This window comes from Didymella exigua, assembly GCF_010094145.1.
Source record: "Didymella exigua CBS 183.55 unplaced genomic scaffold M421scaffold_3, whole genome shotgun sequence".
Taxonomy (NCBI): Eukaryota; Fungi; Ascomycota; class Dothideomycetes; order Pleosporales; family Didymellaceae; genus Didymella; species Didymella exigua.
In genome coordinates, this window is record NW_022984777.1 from 735,584 (window position 1) to 756,792 (window position 21,209).

Sequence of the window (21,209 nt, forward strand, 5' to 3'; positions counted from 1 at the left end):
ACTGGTCTAAGCAATAATACTTGTCAAGCAGGCCGAAAAGTGTTCAATGATGGGCTTATAGTATTATCGGCTCTCTGAGTTTGTTAGGTGCTCTTGCTTTGATTTCCGGGTGAGATACTGGTGCAGCATTGGGAAGCTCTTGAGAGGTTCGTACAAGAACGAACCCCAACTAGCTGATCTAGTAATGACAATATGGAGGAAAGCCTTGAATTCGATGTATTTGTGAGAGCTGGAGTGTCGATTTGCGTTCTACGTGTCCTGCTACCGCGTTATGCGGACGTCCTTGCATAGCTGCGCTCGGTGAGTGTCGTGAGCGCCGAGCAAGAGCAAAGGTGACTTCCCGCTCAACAGCTGACGACGATGATGCCACGATATCAGGCATAAACACTATTTGGAGCTCTGGTAGTGCTCGAGTGATTGCTTCCGCGGTCTGTGTTACTGTCATGTTGGCGGCACCAGCAGAACTTCCTTACTGTTTTCAGTCAGTCACAGCCCCGATGTAGAGTAACGCCATACGTACCCTCTCAAAGTCTGGATGTCTGGAAGACGCGGTCTAGTACGCCCCAAAAGGTCTAATCGAGCTCACTGCGAAACAAAAGTTCGCGCACATGATGTTCTGCAACATCACTGAACTTGTCGTTACTAAAGGTCGCACTGCGCAGGTAGAGCTGTATCGGTGTCATCAAGATGACAAGGTCCTGCAAAGCTTTAGCGTGCGGTAATGAAAATTTGAGAGTACCAATGCTCGATCTCGCCTGCCATAGATAATTGTGACGGCAGGTGCGTTTATTTGGAGGCAGTCATGTCTTCCTTCCGCGCTCGTTGTTTGCCATCGACCAACATTCGAAATCACAGCTTTAACACCCACACCTCGCTCAGATGGCTCATATATATTGACCAAACCCTACAGTATCAGTCTTGTCGACTGTGGGCATACCGTCTATGTTCTCCGCCGCTCGCCCACCGTGAGTCAGTCACCAACCTCGTGTCAAGAACATTAAATGGGTGAGGTAACACTTCTACCGTGTTCTTCTGTTCCGATGATGCTAAAGTCTCGCGCAGTGCTCGCTGCAGTTGGTGCTACTCTTCACCAGCCCTCAATCTGGAACTCAAAAGTGCGGTCACCTTCGCCCCTAGCCACAGGCTGGGCATCGCTATCGAAGAGCGTGCGTTCCAGGTAGAACGCCTTTCCCTGTTTGTCAACAAGAATCACCGCCTGCTTCTCGGTGCCATAGCACCCACTCGTTGCATCTGGCGCCTTGTTCTTGACCACGTCTCCAACCTCGTGGCTCGGCATCTTATGTAGCTCTAGGTGGTCTCGCCCGATCGCAGAGATGAACACACTGTGCCGCAACTGCGTGAGATACATGTCCCATTCCTCGTTTTCTTTCTGTCTCGCCATAGTGTCGACGGAGAGCACGCCCAGCAAGCGCTCGACAAGCTGGTCGCGCGTCTCATGCGCAGCAACCGACGCCTTGATTGCCTCTTCGGTCCACTTCTCGCCATTGTTGACCTTCGGCCATGTTGTGTCGCCATACGCCGCATTGCTGAGCGCAGTCGTCTCGTCCTTCTTGCGTAGTATGTGAACCACACCATCCACATCCGGCGTGCGATTACTGACAATCACCAGCCCCTCACCCTTTGCAACATCCTGCACAAATCCGTAGCACAACGAGAACCCTCCAACGCCCTGAACACCATCCTCTTCAATCATCTGGCGCGCAAAGTCACTTGACGTCTGATTCGAGTTCGGCTTGCTCTTCAACCAAGCATTTGGAATTAATCCTCGACTCCGTGCGCCTTGGATGATGGCCTGGTTCTCCTCGCGGTAGTTGGTGAGCACTGCGATGCGGCCTTGACGGGTCATACCGAGCCAGGTGCCGTGGGCTGGGCGGTGCAGGTCATACCCTCCTAGGACCTGAGAGTCGGGCGATGGCCACCATGTTGCTTCAGCAGTTGGACGGTGGAGGTATTCCTATCGTCATCAGCGCTGACACCAAACTCTTGACAACGGACAGCCTACATCGCGGTTGTTCAGCAGGATGAATGGATAGTCGGGATGCGCGGTGGTGAGGATGGCGATACACATAGTCAATGTCTGGAGTTTCTATCGATGGTCTTGACAGTCAGGGAGATATTACAAGAGGTTATGTTCGATTCAGGTTGACAATATCATGCAGATTTGACGCGGGCGGTGTGGCTGCCAACAACGACACTATATACGTGTCTCCAGTCTCCCCGGATTCGAACACGCTGCGCCATGTGGGGTGAGGTGGAATCATGCATATTCAGCCGCGTGAGGAGAAACGACTCAACGAGGCCTAAAGGCTGGCGACGGAAGAATGTCTTGGGCCTCGGGTCCTCGGTAACTTACATGGCCTTATGTCATCGTTCTCCATCACGCACGCGGTGTTCTTCACATGCGGCAACCCGCAGCAGACCCCCTCGAGCTTGATCCCTGCACGCACGCGTCACCGCCAGCCCGATAGCCTCACGTACGGAATCACTTGTCTCTCAACACCGCACCAGACAAGCACAAGTCAGAATGGCAGCCAACTTCGCGCCCTACCAAGATATCCCCGAGACGCAGCGCGCGCTTTCCCCTCCCATCGCATCTCCGCGTACCTCGGTCGACCGCACCCGTAACATCTCCTCCATCACCTCGCCCACAACGCGCGCCTACGAACAACACGATTACTTCGGCGCCGGCGACGACTCTCCAGACATCGAGCATGCAGCATGGAGTACGCCTGCGTCATCGCAGCCACTTGGCTTCGGTGCTGCGCGGGAAGATGTCAACATGTTCACCACGAGTCTGGGACTGCGCATGGACTATGAAGCGTGTCTGGCGTACTTGCTCTTGCCGCCAGCGGGAGGAGTGTTGCTGCTGGTCATGGAACATCAGAGTGATTATGTGAGGTTCCATGCGTGGCAGAGTAGTCTGCTGTTTGCTTTCATCTTCGTGGTGCACGTCATCTTCAGTTGGTCGAGCTTCATTAGTTGGCTGATGGTGGTTGGGGATGTGGGGTTGATTGGGTGGTTGACTTGGAGGGCGTACTTGGACGGTAAGCTGAGCGGTGCATCGAGGGGTGACAGGGCTAATATTTAGCAGCAGCGACACTCGATCGATACGAAGTACCTTTCTTCGGCCCTTTGGCAAACTCGATACTGGACGACGAGTAGGCTCGTGCCTCCACCTCACGACAACTCACCCAAAGCGCTCCTTGGCAATCTGCTTCAAGAAATCCATCGTCTGCGCCTCCTTCGCCCTCCTTGCGCTCAACGCCTCCTCACGTTCCGCCGCCCTCGCCCGCGCGATCTCCTCCCGGCGGACCTCACGCTCATTCTTCACGCGCTCACCCGCCTTCATCTTGGCCTTGTACCCCTCGATACCATCATCGCCCATGAGCTCGCTCTCTCCCATCTCCACGTCCCCGCCCTCCTTAGCGTCGCGAAAAGACTGCAACGTGCTCGTCGTCTCACGCTTCTTCTCGAGTTGGCGCTCGCGAGAACCGGGGTCGGCGCGCGGTGCGAGCTCCTCCATGCGTTCTTTCTGTGTCTTGCGCTCAGCTTTGCGCTCGTAGCGCACGTCGTCTGCATGTGTTGAGCGATTGCGCGCGTTCTCTTCGTCGCGCAGCTCGTTGCGGTGCGTCAGGTCGTCGAAGCGCGGGATCGTGGGTCCGTGACCCTGGTGGGTTAGGTGTGTAGGCGGCGCAGGCCCGAACTCGTCGTCGCTATCGTCGGACTTCGGATTGCCCGGTCTCTGTGCTGGGTCGGCTGCGCGCTGTTCATACGCCGGCGACTCACGCTGGCCTGGTCTTGGTGACCTTGAGCGCGCACGATACGCTTCTACTGTGTCCTGTGCAGTCTTGAGCATCGAGGGATCGTACCAGCTGCGCGCTAGATCTCCGTGGTTCCATTTCGACACGAAGCTCTTCCACCGCCCGCGCGCTTCCCGCTCGTCCAGTTCGTCGAGCTGAATGTGCTTTTGTATGTCCAAATACGACTGGAATAGCGGCTTGTATCCATTGAAATCGTGCTTGGACAGTGACTTGGCTGAGTAAGGCAGCTTCACCGACTTCGCACGTGGGGAACGCGAGCGGTGCAGGCGGTGCGAACGATGCTTTTTGTCCCCGTGTCGGTCGTCATCGCGGCGTGGGGATCGCGAGCGGCGCGATTTGTGGCTTCTTTCTCGATCAGAGCGCTTGTGACGGTCGGGTTGGGGGCCGAGTGGCAGTTGTGCTGTGTCCATGGTTGTTGTGGTTTGGTATTTGGCGGAAGATGTGGTGTCAAGCTTCGAGATTCGAGCAGGTGCGAGTCATGAGCACTTGCCCCAAAGCATGACTCGAGTCATAGTCAGCTCTCCAAGTCTACGTACACAGATGCCAGTATACAGAACAGGCGATCATGTATGTCAAGCAATGGTCCTTGATTCGTTATACGGGATGTGCATTCATATTACAAGCTCAGGCTTCCGCCGTACGTCGATCTACTGGCTGCTCGCCTACCTGCCGACTATCTTCTTCTCCAGAAACCTCGCAGGGATATAGATCAATCCTGTAATCACAAACGTGAACTCATTGGCGATATCACCACCGAACGCACCGATGAGCTTGCCAAGTGGACCAACATACCAGGTCTCGACCATGCCCATGATCCACGCAGCAATACCAATCGCAAACGCAACGCCCGCAGCAATACCCAGTGGCAGTCGGCTCGGGTCATTCCACGCATCCAGGTCGTAATTATCGAAGTTCATCTTGCGGAAGATGACGTGCTCGCTGAACAAAATGATGAAGTACTGCGTGCTCCAGTACCCCAAAAGACTGAGGAAGTTCTGCAGATAAACAGACAGCTGTTCGCGGCCACCGATAGCAAGACCCAGGATCGCAGCAAAGCAGAAGAGCACCCAGATAAAGCGGGGCACCCGCGCGAAGGGGCGCGAGAACTGCTGGCACGAGATGGCGGCGCTGTAGATGGAGATGACGTTCACGTTAATGCCGGAGAGGACCAGGAGAGTGAGGATCAGCTTGGCGAAACCGCGGGGGTACAGCATGGTCTGGATGAGGAAGCCGAGACCGTCGCTCTCGTACGTGTCTTTCCAGTCGGGGCGGTTGTTGAGGCCCGAGGAGACGACTGCGCCTGCCATCATGCCGATGGATGTTGGGATCGCGATACCGAATGTGGTCATCAGGAAGACCTTCCAGCGGTTGACGTTGACGGGATAGTGCACGTAGTAGTCCGATGCCATGGTTTGCCAGGACGCTGAACTACCGTACACAATGGCGATGAGACTGAGAACCGAACCGCTGAGGTCCGTGCCGTGGACTGTTGGAGTGGGAGAGTTGTCTGCGTACTTCCCTGTCTCTGCGAAGAAGATGATGAAGATGATAAAGAAGATGAACCAGGCGTAGCGCTCATAGACCAAGATGGCCTTAAGGCCCACGAACGAGATCAGTGTGGCGATTACTGCCAGGATGACGATACCAACGATGAGCGAGATTTTGCCATCAGCGACAGCTGTCAGTGCAAGACCACCTGTGATGCAAGCAACGGCCGCCCAACCAATCTGGACGATAGTGTTGAGGGCTGCGATGACCTTGTTGGGCCACCATCCGAAAGCATATCTGCTGACGGAGACTACGAGTGATCAGTTCTCCAAACTCACTTACCAGACCCTGACGGGCGTGCAAGGACTTACTCTGTCGCAGACCCGTAGGCGCACCGAATGTTGCCGCAAAGCCAGTTGGCGCACCACCGAGGATGGATGCAAAGATGATGATGACGATAGACTGGCGCAGCGCTGCTTGACGTCAGATCTGAACCACTGCACAAGCGCGTGCGTGTTCAAGGCGACTTACTCAAGCCAAACTCCCATCCCAAGAATCCTGTAGCAAAGCAGGAGGTGTTCATCGTGCCACTGGCCCACAGGAAGAACATGCTCAGCTGGTGAGTCCAGGGTACATGACCCTTGTCCTCTGGCAGCTTCCTGGTGATGGCATCGCTTTCGATGCCAAATTTCGCGTCCATCTTGGCCTCAAAGTTGCGCAGCGCACCCAAGAACCCCGACTCGCGCTTGACAGTCGCGTGGCCGACATGCTCGCCGCTAGAGGCCGACAGACTCTCGTGATCTACGTTTTTCTCTGGAGACATCATGGGCCTGGCTTCTAGAGGGTCCTGAGAGGTGCGGGGAAGGGTGACCGACAAGAAGTGTCGGATGCATAACGGCTGGCAGCTGGGTTTTAACGGGCCTGGCAGATCGGCGCCGCGTCATGTCTCTGGCGAGGCCCGGCGTAAAATCTGAGTGGCAGATAGGACGTTGCCGTGAGCGAGTTAGTCACAAAGCCTTGCGGACTCCACTCCTATCGCAGTCAAGCTTTGCTCGGCGTTGCTTCGACCCACGGTAAATCCTCCACCGGTAGCGCCATCGCTTCTGCACTTCAATTTGTCCCACCACCTTCCAGAACAATACCGACAATGCTCTACTTATCTCGACGGGCTTTAGAGCCGGGCAGTAGAGTCAGTAAATGGAAAGGATGGCCTCGGTCGTACATTGACTGCTTTGCAACCTGTCTCTCACGGTGTTCGTATTGATCTCGCGTCGACTGGACGCGTACATATCGTGGCGCTCTTGATAGTATCGTATGACACAGCAAGGCAACACTCTATTGGAGGGTCCTACAGTTATAGCGCGCCAGCTGATGCGCCACAAGATGATGGGTGGTCCTGCGACGCACGACTGCTGGACATGGGAGCCCCTCGCGGAGGCTGCATCGCATACTCTCCTGCTGGTATCAACACGAGGAGGCCCGTGAGCAGATGTGAGACGAAGTCTTCGTTTGGCAGCGGCAGCGGAGAGCGCGCACGATGTGGAGGCTTGGCTTTTGGCTGCGATTCTTTCTTCATGAGGCGGGTAACAGCTGCACCCCAGTTTCACGGACAGCAACAACTGCGGTGCTCGGAGCCTTTAGAAACAGCATTGTGGGCGTCCTTGACAGCAATCTAGAATCGCGATGTAGGTGAGATTTCTACGCGATTGTGATATAAAATGCTGACTTTCTCAAAGGACTGCCTGACTGCGTCTAGGCTCTCGTGCCGGCGACCTGACGAACCTCGACGCAGTGCTTCTTGTCGAGTTCCTTACCCGAGGCGTACATGGCGGCATCATGACCCATCCACGTATGTCAATCATACCGTACGCACCACTGATAAGCAGCAACTCCCTTCCGGCAAAGCCCACCTGCGCGAAGAAGATGTTCTGAACCTGAGTCCAGTGCAAAATCCGGTACGACATGTCCTGCCGATCCATACCATCACGATGCTTCAGTGGTAGTGGGTGAATTACCAGCTGTAATATCCCATTGAGCTTGCCGGGCTTGACGCAAAATCGTTTCCCGAGGATGTACTAGTCACACGCATACTCTTTCCTGTACTCGGATGTAGAATATGTGCGTTTATTCTCTCGCTGCACGAACTGTATCCTCATATCTAAGCACTGGTAATCGCCAAGATATACCTCCATGTTTGACAGTATAGTGTAGTATCGGTCTGTATGGTTCTGCGGGGTGCAAAAGTCTGTCTCGTGTTTCTGGTACAGGGCCTAAATGAAGGCGGGTCGCTCACCCAGACTCTTGTTTTGGAAGAATGAAGTGCCAATACCAAACTGAGTAGTGAACACACGTAGATACAGTGTGATTTTCGGGGTAGCCGTGCGGACGGTTTGTTCGATCGTGTCGCAAATGAGTGGCCAGCTACGCTTATCATACCGTCTTGTGGCTGTCAGGATGTGGGAATCCCTGACTGTGTTCGTTCACCGCAGACGCAGATGCAGATGCAGACTTACTCTCGAGCTCGATAACCTCCGTGCCATCGCTCATCACACGGGCATCGTTCACAGGCGTTGTAATTCCTTCTTGGGACGGACGAGCGATTTCCAATGGAGCCAAGTCTCTAGTCTTGGTCCTTTTAGTAGCATGGTTCGTCTCAGGTGACCATGGTCGTTCCCAAGCGAGGCTGTATTAAGAAGTCGCAATCCAGAACCCGCAATGCTACCTACAATCTACAAAACGCAACTCCATTTCCACAGTCCGGAGGAAGTCAGAGCATCAACACCACAGAAGCACAAATTACGACGCAAGAAGGCCACAGTACAAAATTCGAAATCCGATTGTATCCAGAGCAGACCCAAGCGCTCTATCTATTTTCTAGTCGCGCTGGAGGTTTATGTAGTCACAGACAGTCAGCACTGTGCGTGCATGTATGAAGGCGCACTGCTAATTTCGAAACGTGCTTGAGCAATGTGCATACACACGTCGCGGCTTGGCCGTGAAACTGACCCGCATGAAAGGGAGCATGATGTCGGGCATTGTGATGTTTCGTTTTCATCACTATAGCTATCCGCGATGCGAGTCTATCACCATACTGTGACCCAGGAAGTCTTCAAACACACTCGTATGGACAAGTATATTTTGCACTGCGCTATATGTGACATTATTTACTGCTAAAAAATCATAATTGTGAATAGTTTGACGGCTATTTCCGCTGCAACATGAACGCTGAGCCTCAGTGATCGCTTCGAACGGAACACATCGTGTATACATGAACCTGCTCAGTTTGTGGTCCCACTCATTCATCCTCGGGTTGCTTCTTGATTTCCGATTTGACCTTAGGCAGAGCCGATAGGTCGACTTTCAGACATCCTGCTTCGAAGGCTGTCGCAGATCGAGTGGCCCTGCCCACATGTGCAATGTTGGTATCAACAAAGTAAGTCTCCATTGGCTTCACATACATGTCGTGCGTTACGGAACTGTCGAGCAGGGCCGTTTTTGCATCTTGGTGACCGCGTAGGGCCAAATCCCATCGTTCGAATGTCCACTTGACACGGTCTGGGTGCGCAAAGTCTTGTGTGAGTATGACTAGATGGAAGAGACAAAGCGGAGAATTAATTTCCGTATTCGTACATACGTGGGTGATGGTATGGATCTTGAGAGGCTGGCGAGTCTTTGCATCTACATGCTGTGCGTAGATGCGAGACATGGCAAGATGCTGGAGCTTCGGTACCTCGAGGAGGTTTCCAAGAACCCAGGCGTCGATGTTCGTTAGAAATCGGCCATTCCGCCCCAGCGCCTCGCAGTAGTCGTTCTCGTTGAAGTGCATGCTTAAGTCAGGTCAGTAGAAAGTAACGCTAAAGTGTAATCGTAGCTTACGGCATGTCGGCGGCGGGGCCCGCTGTGCAGCTCCTGGGAATTCTTGGGATGATAGGGTTGGAAAGGTGAGATGGTGTCGAGACTGTGAGTGCCCTACCTGGGTGACCGAATTGCGTGGCACGCATGACGCGAGCGGGAGGTAAGCTGAGAGCAGCCGGAGCAACTTGGGCAGGAGCGACCCCATAGCTAGCAAGAAACGACGACACGAGCCGAACGCGAAAAGACCATACCATTTTAGATGATCTGTTCGTTGATTTCATCCCTAGACTAGCTCTTCTCTTCCTTGACATCCTCCTTGATCTTCGCATCCCCTTTCGCGGGCCTCTCCCCAAAGATATCACTCCCGACCCTCACTTCATCACTCCCCATTCTTATCGCACCCTCAAAATCCGCACTCATACCCATACTCAGCTCCAGCTTCTCCTTCTCCCACCCCAGCTCTTGTGCGACCTTATCCCTCGTATCCCTCAACGCAAAAAAATCCTCATTCTCATTTTCCGGCGTCGTCTCCTTACTCCTCGCAATAGCCCCAATTGTCATCAACCCAAACAGCTCAAGATTTGGACACTTCTCAATAACATGCCTGCACAGTTCCGTCGCCTCGCTGGGCTCAACGCCTGACTTTGCCTCCTCACCACTGGTGTTGATCTGCACCATGACCCTCAGCTTCTCAGCCGTGTCATCCTTCTCTCTGAGCGCTCTCCGTCCCTTTTCGAGCTCGTTGGCTTTCTTCGCGCTGTCGACGCTACTGACACACCAGAGATTGGGGATCTGCTCGGCAAGCTGCTTGCATTTGTTCGATTGCAGGCCGCCGATCATGTGCCAGCGGATGCTGCGAGGGAGGAGTTTGGATTTTTCGAGGAGTTCCTGGACGTAGTTTTCGCCGAAGTGGGTTTGCAGCGGGTTCGGGGGCTGGTGCAGGGCGAGGATATCGTTGGCGGGCTTCAGCTTCGAGACGGCTATGAGGCGGACCTGGGGTTGTGAGTTTGCTGGTATAGATAGTAGTGTGGACTGTGGGGTGATCTACATTTTGTCTGCTTTTGCTGGCGGCATTGATACGTGATGTAATGCTCGCGATATTTTCGGTCAGTTGCTTCGCGCGTTGGGGGTTGATATGCATTTCCTCGGCCATGGTGGTTGTGAGAGTCCAGGAAGTGTGACGCGGGGACTTTCCGTAGGGCAGCGACGTCAGTCCAACCTTTTGGCGCGCTTTCAGCCCTGCGAGGCTGGAACACTTCAGGTGAGCGGAATTTCTGCCACTTTCACCTCTGCGATGGACACTTTTCCGCACCTACCCAAATAGGAAGTGTTACGTCCTCGTCAACCTGCACCAGCAGAGTCCCTGCAACAAAGGTCGCGATAGCAATGACAGGCACAATAATGCTCGCAAATAGTGCGGTATGAACTCTCTCGTTCTTAAATAATCGAAAATTTCCGTAAATCGCCCGCTATGCTCTATGCAATCGCTAAAAATGTTGCTCTAGAAGGGTATCCTCAAAATTAGTCTTTCCAAATCCGCGCCTCTAATATCCCTCCCCTTTTCATCAGTCATGCAGCGAGTCTCAAGCCGCCACCTTACCTCCTCCATAGCTGTCACCTCTTCCGGCCCTCCCACCACGCTTTATCCTTCTCGTTCCTATGTGGCATACTGTCCCTAATCTCCGTCTCACCGCCATCATACACACTGGTCCTGGGCCTACTTCTCGCTCTCCCGTTCCGCTCTACCACGCTCCTTCTTCGCACACTACGCGCGTCCGCCTTCTCATCTAGTGCAAACGTGCTGCGCGGCGTCATGGGATCTCGCATCGTGTCTCTCCTCCTCTTGCTAGCCACGCTCGCGCCGCCGGGCGTCGTCGGCACTCTCGAGCTCATGTCTGCACTCATCGGCCTCTGGCTACGACGTTTCGAGTCGCGCGTCTTCGTGGGTGGCGGCCGCTTAATGTAGTCATACGTGTCTGGATCCTTCCGCGCGAGTTCTCTCTCCAGCCGCCAGAGTGGCGCTTCAGGGAGGATCTTCACTGCGTCCGTGTCCCGCCACTTGATGCGCCAGTAGATTTCGGGGTCACCGGCGCGCTCGCGGTTGGGCCCGTAGTCGACGGTGAGCTTGTAGCTGTCGGTCAGCGCGCGGGCCTCGTAGTCGCCGCGGTCCAGTTGTCCGGGGCCTTGGAGACGGAAGCGTGTCCGCACGGAGGGGTGGATGTATTCGTTTGTTTGCCGCAAGGGCCGGTCTGTTGTGCGGCCGCTGAAGGGGTCGACGGCGTGGTATTGGCCCGGTGTGCGGATCTGCTTTAATCAGTAAGCCACTCTCAACCCCGAAAAAGGCGAACAGTAGGATGAGATGGAGTGAGAAGCCACATACCGTCCGTCCCCCGACAGCCATGACGCCCTTCTGCTCATTATATATCTTCCCAAAACTCCACGGCCGAATTCCCTGCCCAACCTCCTTGTAGTAGTCCTCGTTCAGTGTATCCTGCTCAAACAAAAACTCCTCCCGCATCTCCAGAAATGGCTCCAGCTGGCTCATCATCCACGCGAGAGTGATATTCGCAAGCTGCATGTCATCATATCCACCGCCTACATTCGCATGCACACCTGGAAACCACACTTGCCGCAGCGTGGTTCGATTGCCCTCAGGCTTCTCCCACACGGCTGGCGAAAAGGAAGATCTATTCTCGTCGAGCGCGAGCGCCTGGAACGCGTTCTCCACGCAATTACTCAGTTTCGTGTCGTAGAACGTTGTGGCACGGGATTGTTTGTTCTGCAGCCTCGCGCGTTGTAGCAGTCCAATCCTCGGTATTCCGAGGCTGCCGACCGTATCCCAGACCGCAATGGCTTTGATCGGGATATCCAGCCTCGTCAACCCGCGGCGTTCCAGCTCATCGACATACCGGGGATCACTGGCGCTGGGCTTGCGTGGGAACGGGATGTCTGGGTGTTTGGGCACGTAGCTCGGGTCTCGTCTGTGCTGGCAGTCCTCGTATACTTCCGGCAAGTCGTTCAGGCCCTTCTTGGTGAGCAGGCCGATCTCGCCTATCAAGCCTGCGATGCTACGCGCTGTGAATGCGCCGCGCGAGAAGCCGATGAGGAAGATTTCGTCGCCATGATGGTAGTTGTTGGCCAGAAATGCGTATGCTTCGCGGACATTTTCTGGGACGCCTTTTCCGGTGGTGCCGGAGATGAGTTTGTACAGTGGTCCGCCTTCTGTTCCTACGCCGGACGTGTAGTTTACGATTTGCGGGATGCCGTCTTGACTGACTGACTTTATGGCGCGAGATATCCGAGTGACATTACTTGGAATGGCAAGGTCACCATTTTTCTCTCCGTCGTCCGAGTTCAGCCATGTCCCGTCACACGCAACGATGAGTCTCTTGAACATGCCTCTCCCCCCACTCAGTCCTGGCGTGTCCATGACCGGTCCATGTCGACTCCTCACACTCCTGGCACCGATGCTCCTCGCTCGACTGATGGACCGGACTGGCATGTCGACCACAATCGGTGTCCGCGGACTCGACAACAGTTGACCATCGACAACAATCGGTCCTGGAGGAGGTGCCCGCATGCTAGGCGCCCGACTCCGGCTTCTTGCTCGCGACGGCGCGACCGACATCTCGAGACTCTTCCTGTGCCTTCGCTTGGGCGTGAAGCTGGAAGAGGCACTGGTCGGAGACGAGGGCTCGTAGCCCGACTCCGAGTCGCTGCTTGAGGAGGCCACGTTAGTTGATTGAGCCACGCGCGGGTGTGGCCGAAAGTCCTGTGGAGAAGGGCCAGGAAGGCTGGTGGCTGACTTGCAGTCCGGTGATGCCGCGCTTGGTGCGCAAGCCTGCAGTCGTTGTTGGTTGCGTCTGCAGCAGCGAGCTGATCAAAGTCGTGACTATGCTGAGAAAGTCCGATAATGCGTGCTCAATGCGAACGCGCTGTGCCGCTCTAATGCCCCAAAGTCCAACTCTTTTAAAGGCGTGGCGTCGTCAATTAGTTGGCCCCCTCAATCGTCGTCGGATACAGAATATCGAGTCCCGTCCGGCCTTGCGAGACCCTGCAGCTCCGCGTGTCTGCAGCAACGTTGTCGAGTGCGCTTCGCCAATCTCACTTGTCACTCTTGCATACGCCTTGGGCGAAACAGAACCAAGGAAAGACCGACTGCGCATGCGCGCTCTTACATGCGTGGTTGGGCTGTCTTTTCTGCAAATAAGCTGGCTGGCGGCGCCCGAGCATTGGACTCGCTTGCTGATCTGAGCGCTCGGTTTCCCAACCTCCTCATGCGAACTCTTGTTCGCAATTCCAAGTCTGTGTCACGGTGCGAAGAACAGTAGTTCTGATGAGAGTCACATCATGGAATCATGCAGTCACGAAGTTTTGCAAATGCTGCGCTGGCTGTACCCCACTATCCAACACGACACAAAGTGAAGCTGCGCGGACAGCTGGCAGAGCTGCTCCATACCGAGACTGACCGCCATCTCCAGGACTTCCGCACTCGCCAAGCGCGTTCCCGTATCCGCATGGGATCGCCCGGCCATCAGGCACGATTCGCGGCTCAAGCTTGGGCTCCAGTAAAAACAGCCGGTGAGGACCCAGAGCAGCATGCAGAGGTGACTTTTTTGCGTCATGCAGTCGAGCGCAACAGGCGAAGACCTCTTGTGGAGATGTGGAGAAGACCCATCTAACAGTGCAGAAAATACCCTAGCGACCTTCGCAGTGAAGAACAGCGGAGCAGGCGGATCAAGAGGATCAAAGCAATGTCGATATGAAGGTATCAATTGTTTTTCCAATTTGGAGACGACTTTTATCTAGATGGTCCATATCTTCCTTGTGCGTGAATCTTATCCGCAAACTCGTCGCGGCAGCCCGCGAGACATAAATCCATGATAAACATACATGCGCCGAGTAACAACCCGTGCCTCAGAGTAAGCGTGACATATCCAGTCAAACCCATACACTCGAACACGACAACTATCATACAGTATCCTAAGGACTCCCACGTGGCAGGTGGGGCGCCTCCACTGAACTCCGTTGCTGTGTGCCAACAGCTAGAGCGTATGATGCACCGCAAACGACTGATGTAGATATCCTCTACTAAACAAGACGCCTGCGAAATAGAAGGTGAGAAAGTGGAAATGACTAGGTGGAAAGAAATAATAAAAATGTAGCCCATAGATGAGACGGATGACGGATAAGAAAATCGTCAAAATCGTGTGCTGGAATAGATGGTGTTGTGGTCGCGGATGGCCTAATAGCCGCCGAACATCTCCTCGAGCTCGTCGAGCTCAATGTGTTCGGGGCTCCGCATATCTGACCAGCTCCAGTCAATGTCGGCGATCTCGAGTTTTACCTCGTGGGGTTTGAACATTGGCAGGGGCATCTCCAGTTGAAATGCTTGCGACTTCAACGCAGGGCTGTCAACCGAGAAGTCGAAGGAAGAGCTCGCCATGTGGCCGAACAGAGCAGCAGCAGCTTCTGAGTTCTTGCGCGCAGCAAGCTCTTCTGTCTCTTCGATCGACTGGGCAACGTCATCCATGCTGACGTCGGAGCTTTGTGTGGGTTCAGCAGACATGCTCGCAGAACGCTCGCGCTCGGCCTCTGCCCGTTTCCGCTCCTGTTGCAGGGACGACGCGGTCAGTGTGAACTCGCGCTCCTCCTTCTCGAGGGGAGGAGATTGCGCACGGCGGTTGTGGGAGATGTTTGCGATTGTAGGAGGGTGCACTTGGCTTGAGAAAGGATCCGCGCTGCCGCTCTCATCGTAGTCAGACAGGTCCAGCTCCGGCGAGGGAGACATGCGGGCTCTCGCGCGCGCATCCATATCCTCTTCCTCGGAGACACCTGATGACAGTGATGGTGTAACGATGCGCAGCATGACTGCGCTGCTCGAGGCATCTGCCGGAATTGGCTGGTGGGGTGTGGTGGTGAGAAAGTAGTAGACGCGCTTGGGGTGGGTGCCGACAAGCTTCTTGTCCAGAGGACATCTCGCGAGCGCGGTCCAGTTGCGCTTGAGGTAGGTAGCCAATCGCGAGGAAATGATAGCGGCAGGGTTTGCAGAGCTGCAGACGTCAGTATGGTTGGTTTGGGACTTGTCGCAGGGAGGGTTAATTTTGGTACATACCTCTCGACAATGGGAATAATGGGCGACAGCACTGTCGCGAGCTCCTTGAGCAGGTGAGGACGGTTTCCGGTCTTCTCGAGCTGCTCAATGACGCCAACGACGATCTCGTCATCGATGCCCTCTGTGTCGACCTTGGCCTGTCCAGACTCGCCCCCTGGTGAGGGTGGCGGGGTGTCTGCCACGCGCCCTGAACTCTTCGGTCGCTGCTCATCAAAGGCGCGCAGGGGTAGCGTATTCGACGGCGATGTGAGCAAGGATGTGCTGGATCCCGAGTGGGAGCGCTTCTGCTTCTTCGCGGGTTGCTGCATGTCGGCGGTCGAAGGCGGTGAGCGCGCAGACCGAGGCCCTCCAGGAATTGCTATGCCCAGGGATGGCAGCGAGAGAGATTTCCGGCGTGTGTTGTAGCCCATTTTGTGTGTCGGCGACGATGCAGAGTCGCGGAGAGGGATGGAAAGCGAGGCCTCAGGGAAACAGGTAAATTATTGAGGCTGGAGACAAAACGCAGCAGAAAGTGTTGTTGCTGCGCGATGCCAGGGATGACGATTGGCTCGCGGAATGCACGACCAAGGCGCAAGCTGTACGTGACTGGCTGCGACGGCGAGTATGCAAGGTAGCGTGCGACGCTGCTGCCTGCACCACAGCGGAGATGGTGATAGGGTGGCGAAGGGGGAGAATTAAGGTGAATAAGGGCGACGGGCGATGGGGGCCGTGAAGTTGCAGTCCGGCAGCACTCTTCTGACGACGCACGCCTCCTGAGCAGTGGTTGCGGTGCGTGGCTGGGCGGCGGCGACTGGTTGCCTCAAGCACAGTCTAGCAACAGCAATTCAGCGGTGGTAGAGCGAGACAGCGAAGTTCGCAAACAACAACACCACAAATGTCACAGCGCAGAAGGAATGCAAGTGTGTTGAACAGATGAACTGTCCCTGAGAGAGTTCGAGGGGAGATGAGAGGGGGAGGGGTGCGATGAAAGGAAGGAACGGAGGGTAGGTGGAGCGCTGGTGAAGAAAGTGCGACTAGGCTGCCTAGTGAAGCCGTGCGTCGACGTAGGGTGAAAGTGTACGGGCGACTTCAGGGATGTTGCTTTCGGTCCGCCAGGCTTATGACAGCATGCTAACTTTAGAGCCCTTTTGGCTTCCTTTTGGAGCCGTTTCTTGCGCTGCTAGCTTGCTGGCGCTGAACTGCCAGGGGCTAGAGTGCGCTGCTGCTGCTGCTGCTATCCACGCCGTGGCTGCCAGATGGCTGCGTGCAGGTCACACCCGCGCCTCTTCAGAGAGATGGCCTCGTCGGGCGCCGCATCTAATGTCTCGCGCGTGGTGAGCGGCCACTCACGGCAAGCCAACTCCGAGTTGCTTACAGACGTTAGGGAGCCAGCTTTCCTTTCTTTGTTCACCAACAGAAGCACCGCGGAAGCATGTGGAGTGCCGCTGGTCATGGTACGTACTACGTACCTACTCAGATCTGCGGGCACCCACAGTGCGACACGAGAGCCATCCTTGCAGTGGACAGGTCGTCCTAGGCGACGGTTGCTGTCCAGTCCCAGCGCAACCAGACGTCGGGCATCTTTAGAGCGCCCTCACCTCCTTCTGTGATGCTCGCCAAAACATGTGCAAATCCTTGCCGCCTGCATGCCGTCTGCATCAGAACTGCACCAGGGCGGGCCTTCAGTTGCTGTCGCTGAGCTGACCGCCTCCCTTCCCCTCCCCTACCCGTGCAGCAAAGTGCGCAAACGGCCTTCACGCGAGTGGCTGCGCACCTCCCAAGATCTGAAGCTTCGTGCATATCATTTTCCCAGCGGCCTGCACAGGTCTAGCCTGAAACCGCTGGCTGCATGGCTTAGCCTCATCCACTGTGTAGGGATGTTCCTTGAGCGGTCAGCTAAATGTTTGAAGAATTCGAGAATTTTTTCTTCCCGGATGATATGATGTTTTTCGCCGACCAGTCGCAGCGGGGCCAATTCAATCAATGCATCACTGCTTTGAACACCTCCAGGCGGTCGGCCAAAGAGGCTTGCTTGTACTGCGCAATACGAGACGACCTTCTGGGTTTGCTGTTTCAAAGGAATCCACCCAAATCGCTTCTTCTGTGACGCACGCGACGTTCCACCGCGTCCCGGTGATTGGCAGGGGACTTGCACCGTGTGCAATGCAGTTCACCCAAATGGGTCTAGACAGGGCCGATTGCCCACGCATCGTCAATGTGTGGGGCAGCAGGTTGCAGGTCGCGCCGGACTTTTGGCTGGTGGGCTAAGCAACGCCTGGAAGCGCTGCCGCTCCCCCAGACGAAGTGGAACTTGGGAAGAATCGGGAAGCTGCGTCCGCTCACCGCGATCTTGATGCAATGTCGCAAAGAGCGGTGGTTACTGTGTTTGCTGCAGCATTCGCAGACACAGCAGCGCGCGATGCATATCAGTATTATCAGCGCCAGGAGGCACTCGGCATCGCGCTGATCACGAGCTGTGAGCTCTTCGTCGCATCATCAGCTTGGAGCCTGACGCGCACGCTATCGATAAGTACTGTCCAAACCTTGGACGACTCGCCGACCGCATTTGGGTAGAATGGTTTTATTGCCGTATTCGTCGACGGCGAACCTCAGCTCAGGGAACTCGCTTGACTTGCTTTGTACCCAACGCTCGGTAAAATCCTCAGACCAGCCCCTCCTCGCAGCGGAACCTGCCTCGTGTACGTCGATTCACCGTCGACTACCACGCCAGCAACGAGCAAGCGCTGCATCGGGAGCTCTAATCCTACAGCCAGGCCCCCGTCTTCCCAGATGCGATTCATCGCATTGCGGTTGTCTTCAGGCCACCCGCATCTCTTACGTCGCGGATGCGGCGGGGGTGACACAGCAAAGACGACATCTCATCTCCACAGCGACCACCACGGTTTTTGTGTCACCGCGGACTCGGTCTGCGGCACAAGCCGCTGCTCACCCTTTGCAGCTGCCGTCGCAACGTCGGCTATCTTCTTCCGCAGACCCTTCCGAGGCTTCAGCTCTAACCACCATGTCGTGCCGAAGTTGTACCTTTTGATGTTCACAACTTCAAGTCCGCTGTCCTCCACGATCTTCCCAATGTCCTTGTTCCACCAACACCCGTGCTCGTCGGCGTGGGCCGGTGCAGTCTTGTCCAGCAAACCGTTGAGCCAATCGTAATGCGACTTGCCGTGCTCCAGAAGCAATATCTGTCCGTCCTCGTTGGTGCATGCCTCGATGTTCTGCAGCAGCTTCACGGGCTCCGGCGTCGAGCAGAGGCCCATTGTCTCAATCACCGTGTCGTAGCCGTCTTGGGCGTCAAATGGCGGCGTGATGGGGTCCAGAGCGGATTGCCGCTTGAAGAAGACCCGGCTGAAGTACTCCTTGTGTGTGTCGTTCCACTTCCGCCGCGCGACCTCCAGCATGGGCGCGCTGCTGTCGAGCAATGTTACGGTCGCGCATTGCTTCGTGTTGTAGTATGCTATGTTCCTGCCCGTCCCTACGGCAACTTCCAGCACATGTCCTCGCGCCAGCTTGGCCAGCTTCTTGCGCTTCGACGAGAGCAGGAGCAGCATTTCGGAGGTATCTACCTTCTCGTCGTAGCCCTCAGCTTCCTTGTCGAAGCGATCTGTGAGATCCGCTGGCAGGTCCTTGGTGTCGACATGGCGCGTCAACGAGACGTACATCATCACGCCGTACATTCCCAGTCCGAAGGCGACCAGCCCGACTCCAAACATGGGCCATTGTCTCCACCTCCGCAGCTTCGCCTGGTGTTGTTCTGATGCCAATTGCTCGTCTGAGAGTCTCTGTAGGTCCTTCAACTTCGGTCGTGCAGCCCAGACCTTTCGGATCGCCTCCTCTGGTGTTTGCTTGGGATTTGGTTTCGACAGGTCGTATGGCGATTGGGTCGGAGCTCGTCTGTTCAGAGGCAGCGCGCGTCTGACCGGCACTGCTTTCGTTGTAGGCAATGCCCGTGGCGGCTTCGGTATTTTCGCCATAGTGAGTTTTCCGCGTATTGATTGCTCAGTGTACAGGTTGCCTGGCAATGTTCGAGATGGAAGCTATCCAGATTCTCGGGTCGTCCGTGCTCCAGACGGCGCCACACCACGAGGCTCACCCTGTCAACCGCCCTTTGCCGGCGACGACTTCGGAGTCGGAGTCAATCCACTCCTTGAAATTTGTCCAGCAAGACTCCACAGTGTAGACTTGGCTGAATTGACCCTACAGTTGACTTTGCAATTCTCCGTTGCCGCTTGTGCGTCTTTGAGAGTTGTGCTGTGCAATGTCTTCCCCTCCCAAGGTCCCAAAGTCTGTTATCATTGTCGGAAGCGGTGCCTTTGGTCTCTCCACAGCATGGGCGCTCTGTAGGAATCCCGAGTTCACATACACCTCGATCACGGTTGTAGATCGCCAGACGTTCCCGACACCTGATGGCTCCAGCGTATGTCAATCTGCTTGCATCATGCACCACACGGCCTCGCACGCGACCGCGCAACGCCACACGTCCCAAATAGGAAGCACCACTGACCATAGCATTGCAGGTCGACACTTCGCGCATCATCCGCCCCGACTACGCTTCTGCGCCGTACAACCGCCTTGCAAACATTGCACAGGACCGATGGCGCACTGACTTTGCACCCGACGAGTACCACGAAACCGGCCTCGCGCTGACGGCATGGGGCAAGGAACAGAAATACGTGCAGACCGCGCTGGACAACGTCCGCAGGATCGGTACAGACCGGATCGAAGTCACCAACTCGCCTGAGGAGATTGGCCGAGCCGCAGGCCTCGAGGGCAACGACGCCTGGGGTAACGGCAGCACGGGATACGTGAACTGGAGCTCTGGCTGGGCCAACGCAGAGGGCGCCATGATCTGGCTGCGCGAGAAGGTCGAGAAGATGAACCGCGTCAACTTTGTCGTCAACGGCGTCAAGAAGCTCCTCATCGACCACCACACAAACACCGTCTCGGGCGTGCGTCTCAGCGACGGCACACAACTCACTGCAGACCTCACCATCCTGGCCGCCGGCGCCTGGACAGCGTCCCTCATCGACCTTCGCGGAATCTGCAAAGCCACCGGCCAGGTCATCTGCTACATGCCCATCAGCGACGAGGAGCAGAAGCGCCTAGGCAACAACCCCACCATCCTGAATCTCAGCCATGGTCTGTTCATCATCCCGCCCTCGAACAACCTCCTCAAAGTCGCCCGCCACGGCCACGGCTACACCAACCCGACCACAATACCGCACCCGGAGAGCTCCGACCCTCACGCCACCATCACCACGAGCCTACCATACACGGCAGTCGACGACCCGCACCAGGCCGTCCCCGAAGAAGGCCAGCGCGACCTCCGCAACTTCCTCACTGCCGTCCACCCGTCTATCTCCGTGCCCAGCCGGCCCTTCACCAAGAGCAAGATCTGCTGGTACACGGACACGCGCGCCGGCGACTTCCTCATCGACTACCACCCCAAGTACAAGGGCCTGTTTGTCGCGACAGGCGGGAGCGGGCATGGCTTTAAGTTCCTGCCCGTCATTGGCGATAGTATTCTGGAGTGCGTCATGGGCCGCACGCCGAAGGACTTTGTGGGCAAGTGGGAGTGGCCTCAAGAGCGGTTGGATGAGGACAAGTGGCCCGGTGATGGGTCGCGGGGCGGGCCGGTGGGGTTGGTGCTTGCCGAGGAGACGGCAAAGAGTAAGGCGAGGTTGTAGGCTTGTTGAGTTTTTCGTGGGTCGCATCCAAGGGTGGTGTGCTGTTGCACGTTGTAGAGGAGATGTTGGAGAGCATTGTATTGCGTTGTAGACCAAAGGTCGGTGCATGTGTTAGCGATCATCACAGCTCGGCGCATTGTTTCTATCACAGTCAAGTGTCGGATTTCTGCGAATGAAGTTATTTCACTTGAGCACCGCTATTTGACTTGTCCAATCGTGAGTATCAGC

At 55.8% G+C, this 21,209-nt stretch overlaps 11 protein-coding genes across 11 annotated transcripts; 2 read left to right on the top strand and 9 right to left on the bottom strand.

Annotated features, from left to right (window-relative positions):
- Positions 1–784: 784 nt before the first annotated feature.
- On the bottom strand, positions 785–2,317 carry M421DRAFT_250603 (DUF833-domain-containing protein). Its single transcript, XM_033588601.1, has 2 exons — positions 2,024–2,317; positions 785–1,975 (listed from the first exon to the last, which is right to left on the bottom strand). Exons 1-2 carry the CDS (start codon positions 2,087–2,089, stop codon positions 1,088–1,090), a joined length of 954 nt encoding a protein of 317 aa, XP_033453076.1. The 5' UTR covers positions 2,090–2,317; the 3' UTR covers positions 785–1,087.
- A 228-nt stretch (positions 2,318–2,545) lies between these two features.
- Positions 2,546–3,183, top strand: M421DRAFT_1413 (uncharacterized protein; the record flags this gene model as incomplete). Its single annotated transcript, XM_033587477.1, has 2 exons — positions 2,546–3,065; positions 3,113–3,183. The coding sequence occupies 2 exons, from the start codon at positions 2,546–2,548 to the stop codon at positions 3,181–3,183; spliced, it is 591 nt and encodes a 196-aa protein (XP_033453077.1).
- On the bottom strand, positions 2,847–4,283 carry M421DRAFT_416436 (uncharacterized protein). The gene is made up of 2 exons (XM_033591070.1): positions 3,113–4,283; positions 2,847–3,065 (listed from the first exon to the last, which is right to left on the bottom strand). The coding sequence occupies exon 1, from the start codon at positions 4,250–4,252 to the stop codon at positions 3,209–3,211; it is 1,044 nt and encodes a 347-aa protein (XP_033453078.1). The 5' UTR covers positions 4,253–4,283; the 3' UTR covers positions 2,847–3,065; positions 3,113–3,208.
- A 130-nt stretch (positions 4,284–4,413) lies between these two features.
- Positions 4,414–6,332, bottom strand: M421DRAFT_416437 (uncharacterized protein). The gene is made up of 3 exons (XM_033591071.1): positions 5,862–6,332; positions 5,702–5,803; positions 4,414–5,640 (listed from the first exon to the last, which is right to left on the bottom strand). The coding sequence occupies exons 1-3, from the start codon at positions 6,154–6,156 to the stop codon at positions 4,505–4,507; spliced, it is 1,533 nt and encodes a 510-aa protein (XP_033453079.1). The 5' UTR covers positions 6,157–6,332; the 3' UTR covers positions 4,414–4,504.
- A 2,116-nt stretch (positions 6,333–8,448) lies between these two features.
- M421DRAFT_250700 (uncharacterized protein) lies at positions 8,449–9,356 on the bottom strand. Its single transcript, XM_033588602.1, has one exon. The coding sequence runs from the start codon at positions 9,154–9,156 to the stop codon at positions 8,626–8,628; it is 531 nt and encodes a 176-aa protein (XP_033453080.1). The 5' UTR covers positions 9,157–9,356; the 3' UTR covers positions 8,449–8,625.
- On the bottom strand, positions 9,352–10,326 carry M421DRAFT_416439 (uncharacterized protein; the record flags this gene model as incomplete). The annotated part of the gene is made up of 2 exons (XM_033591072.1): positions 9,352–10,178; positions 10,234–10,326. 2 exons carry the CDS (start codon positions 10,324–10,326, stop codon positions 9,474–9,476), a joined length of 798 nt encoding a protein of 265 aa, XP_033453081.1. The 3' UTR covers positions 9,352–9,473.
- Positions 10,327–10,799: 473 nt separating this feature from the next.
- M421DRAFT_53667 (uncharacterized protein) lies at positions 10,800–12,813 on the bottom strand (the record flags this gene model as incomplete). Its single annotated transcript, XM_033595140.1, has 2 exons — positions 10,800–11,489; positions 11,566–12,813. The coding sequence occupies 2 exons, from the start codon at positions 12,811–12,813 to the stop codon at positions 10,800–10,802; spliced, it is 1,938 nt and encodes a 645-aa protein (XP_033453082.1).
- Positions 12,814–13,494: 681 nt separating this feature from the next.
- Positions 13,495–13,928, bottom strand: M421DRAFT_250706 (uncharacterized protein). Its single transcript, XM_033588603.1, has one exon. It carries the CDS (start codon positions 13,808–13,810, stop codon positions 13,550–13,552), a length of 261 nt encoding a protein of 86 aa, XP_033453083.1. The 5' UTR covers positions 13,811–13,928; the 3' UTR covers positions 13,495–13,549.
- A 502-nt stretch (positions 13,929–14,430) lies between these two features.
- Positions 14,431–15,710, bottom strand: M421DRAFT_54044 (uncharacterized protein; the record flags this gene model as incomplete). The annotated part of the gene is made up of 2 exons (XM_033595177.1): positions 14,431–15,238; positions 15,301–15,710. 2 exons carry the CDS (start codon positions 15,708–15,710, stop codon positions 14,431–14,433), a joined length of 1,218 nt encoding a protein of 405 aa, XP_033453084.1.
- A 2,448-nt stretch (positions 15,711–18,158) lies between these two features.
- On the bottom strand, positions 18,159–19,268 carry M421DRAFT_53227 (methyltransferase OMS1 mitochondrial precursor; the record flags this gene model as incomplete). The annotated part of the gene is made up of 1 exon (XM_033595092.1): positions 18,159–19,268. The coding sequence occupies one exon, from the start codon at positions 19,266–19,268 to the stop codon at positions 18,159–18,161; it is 1,110 nt and encodes a 369-aa protein (XP_033453085.1).
- A 110-nt stretch (positions 19,269–19,378) lies between these two features.
- M421DRAFT_416443 (sarcosine oxidase) lies at positions 19,379–21,172 on the top strand. Its single transcript, XM_033591073.1, has 2 exons — positions 19,379–19,711; positions 19,812–21,172. The coding sequence occupies exons 1-2, from the start codon at positions 19,553–19,555 to the stop codon at positions 20,979–20,981; spliced, it is 1,329 nt and encodes a 442-aa protein (XP_033453086.1). The 5' UTR covers positions 19,379–19,552; the 3' UTR covers positions 20,982–21,172.
- The last annotated feature ends 37 nt before the right edge of the window (positions 21,173–21,209 follow it).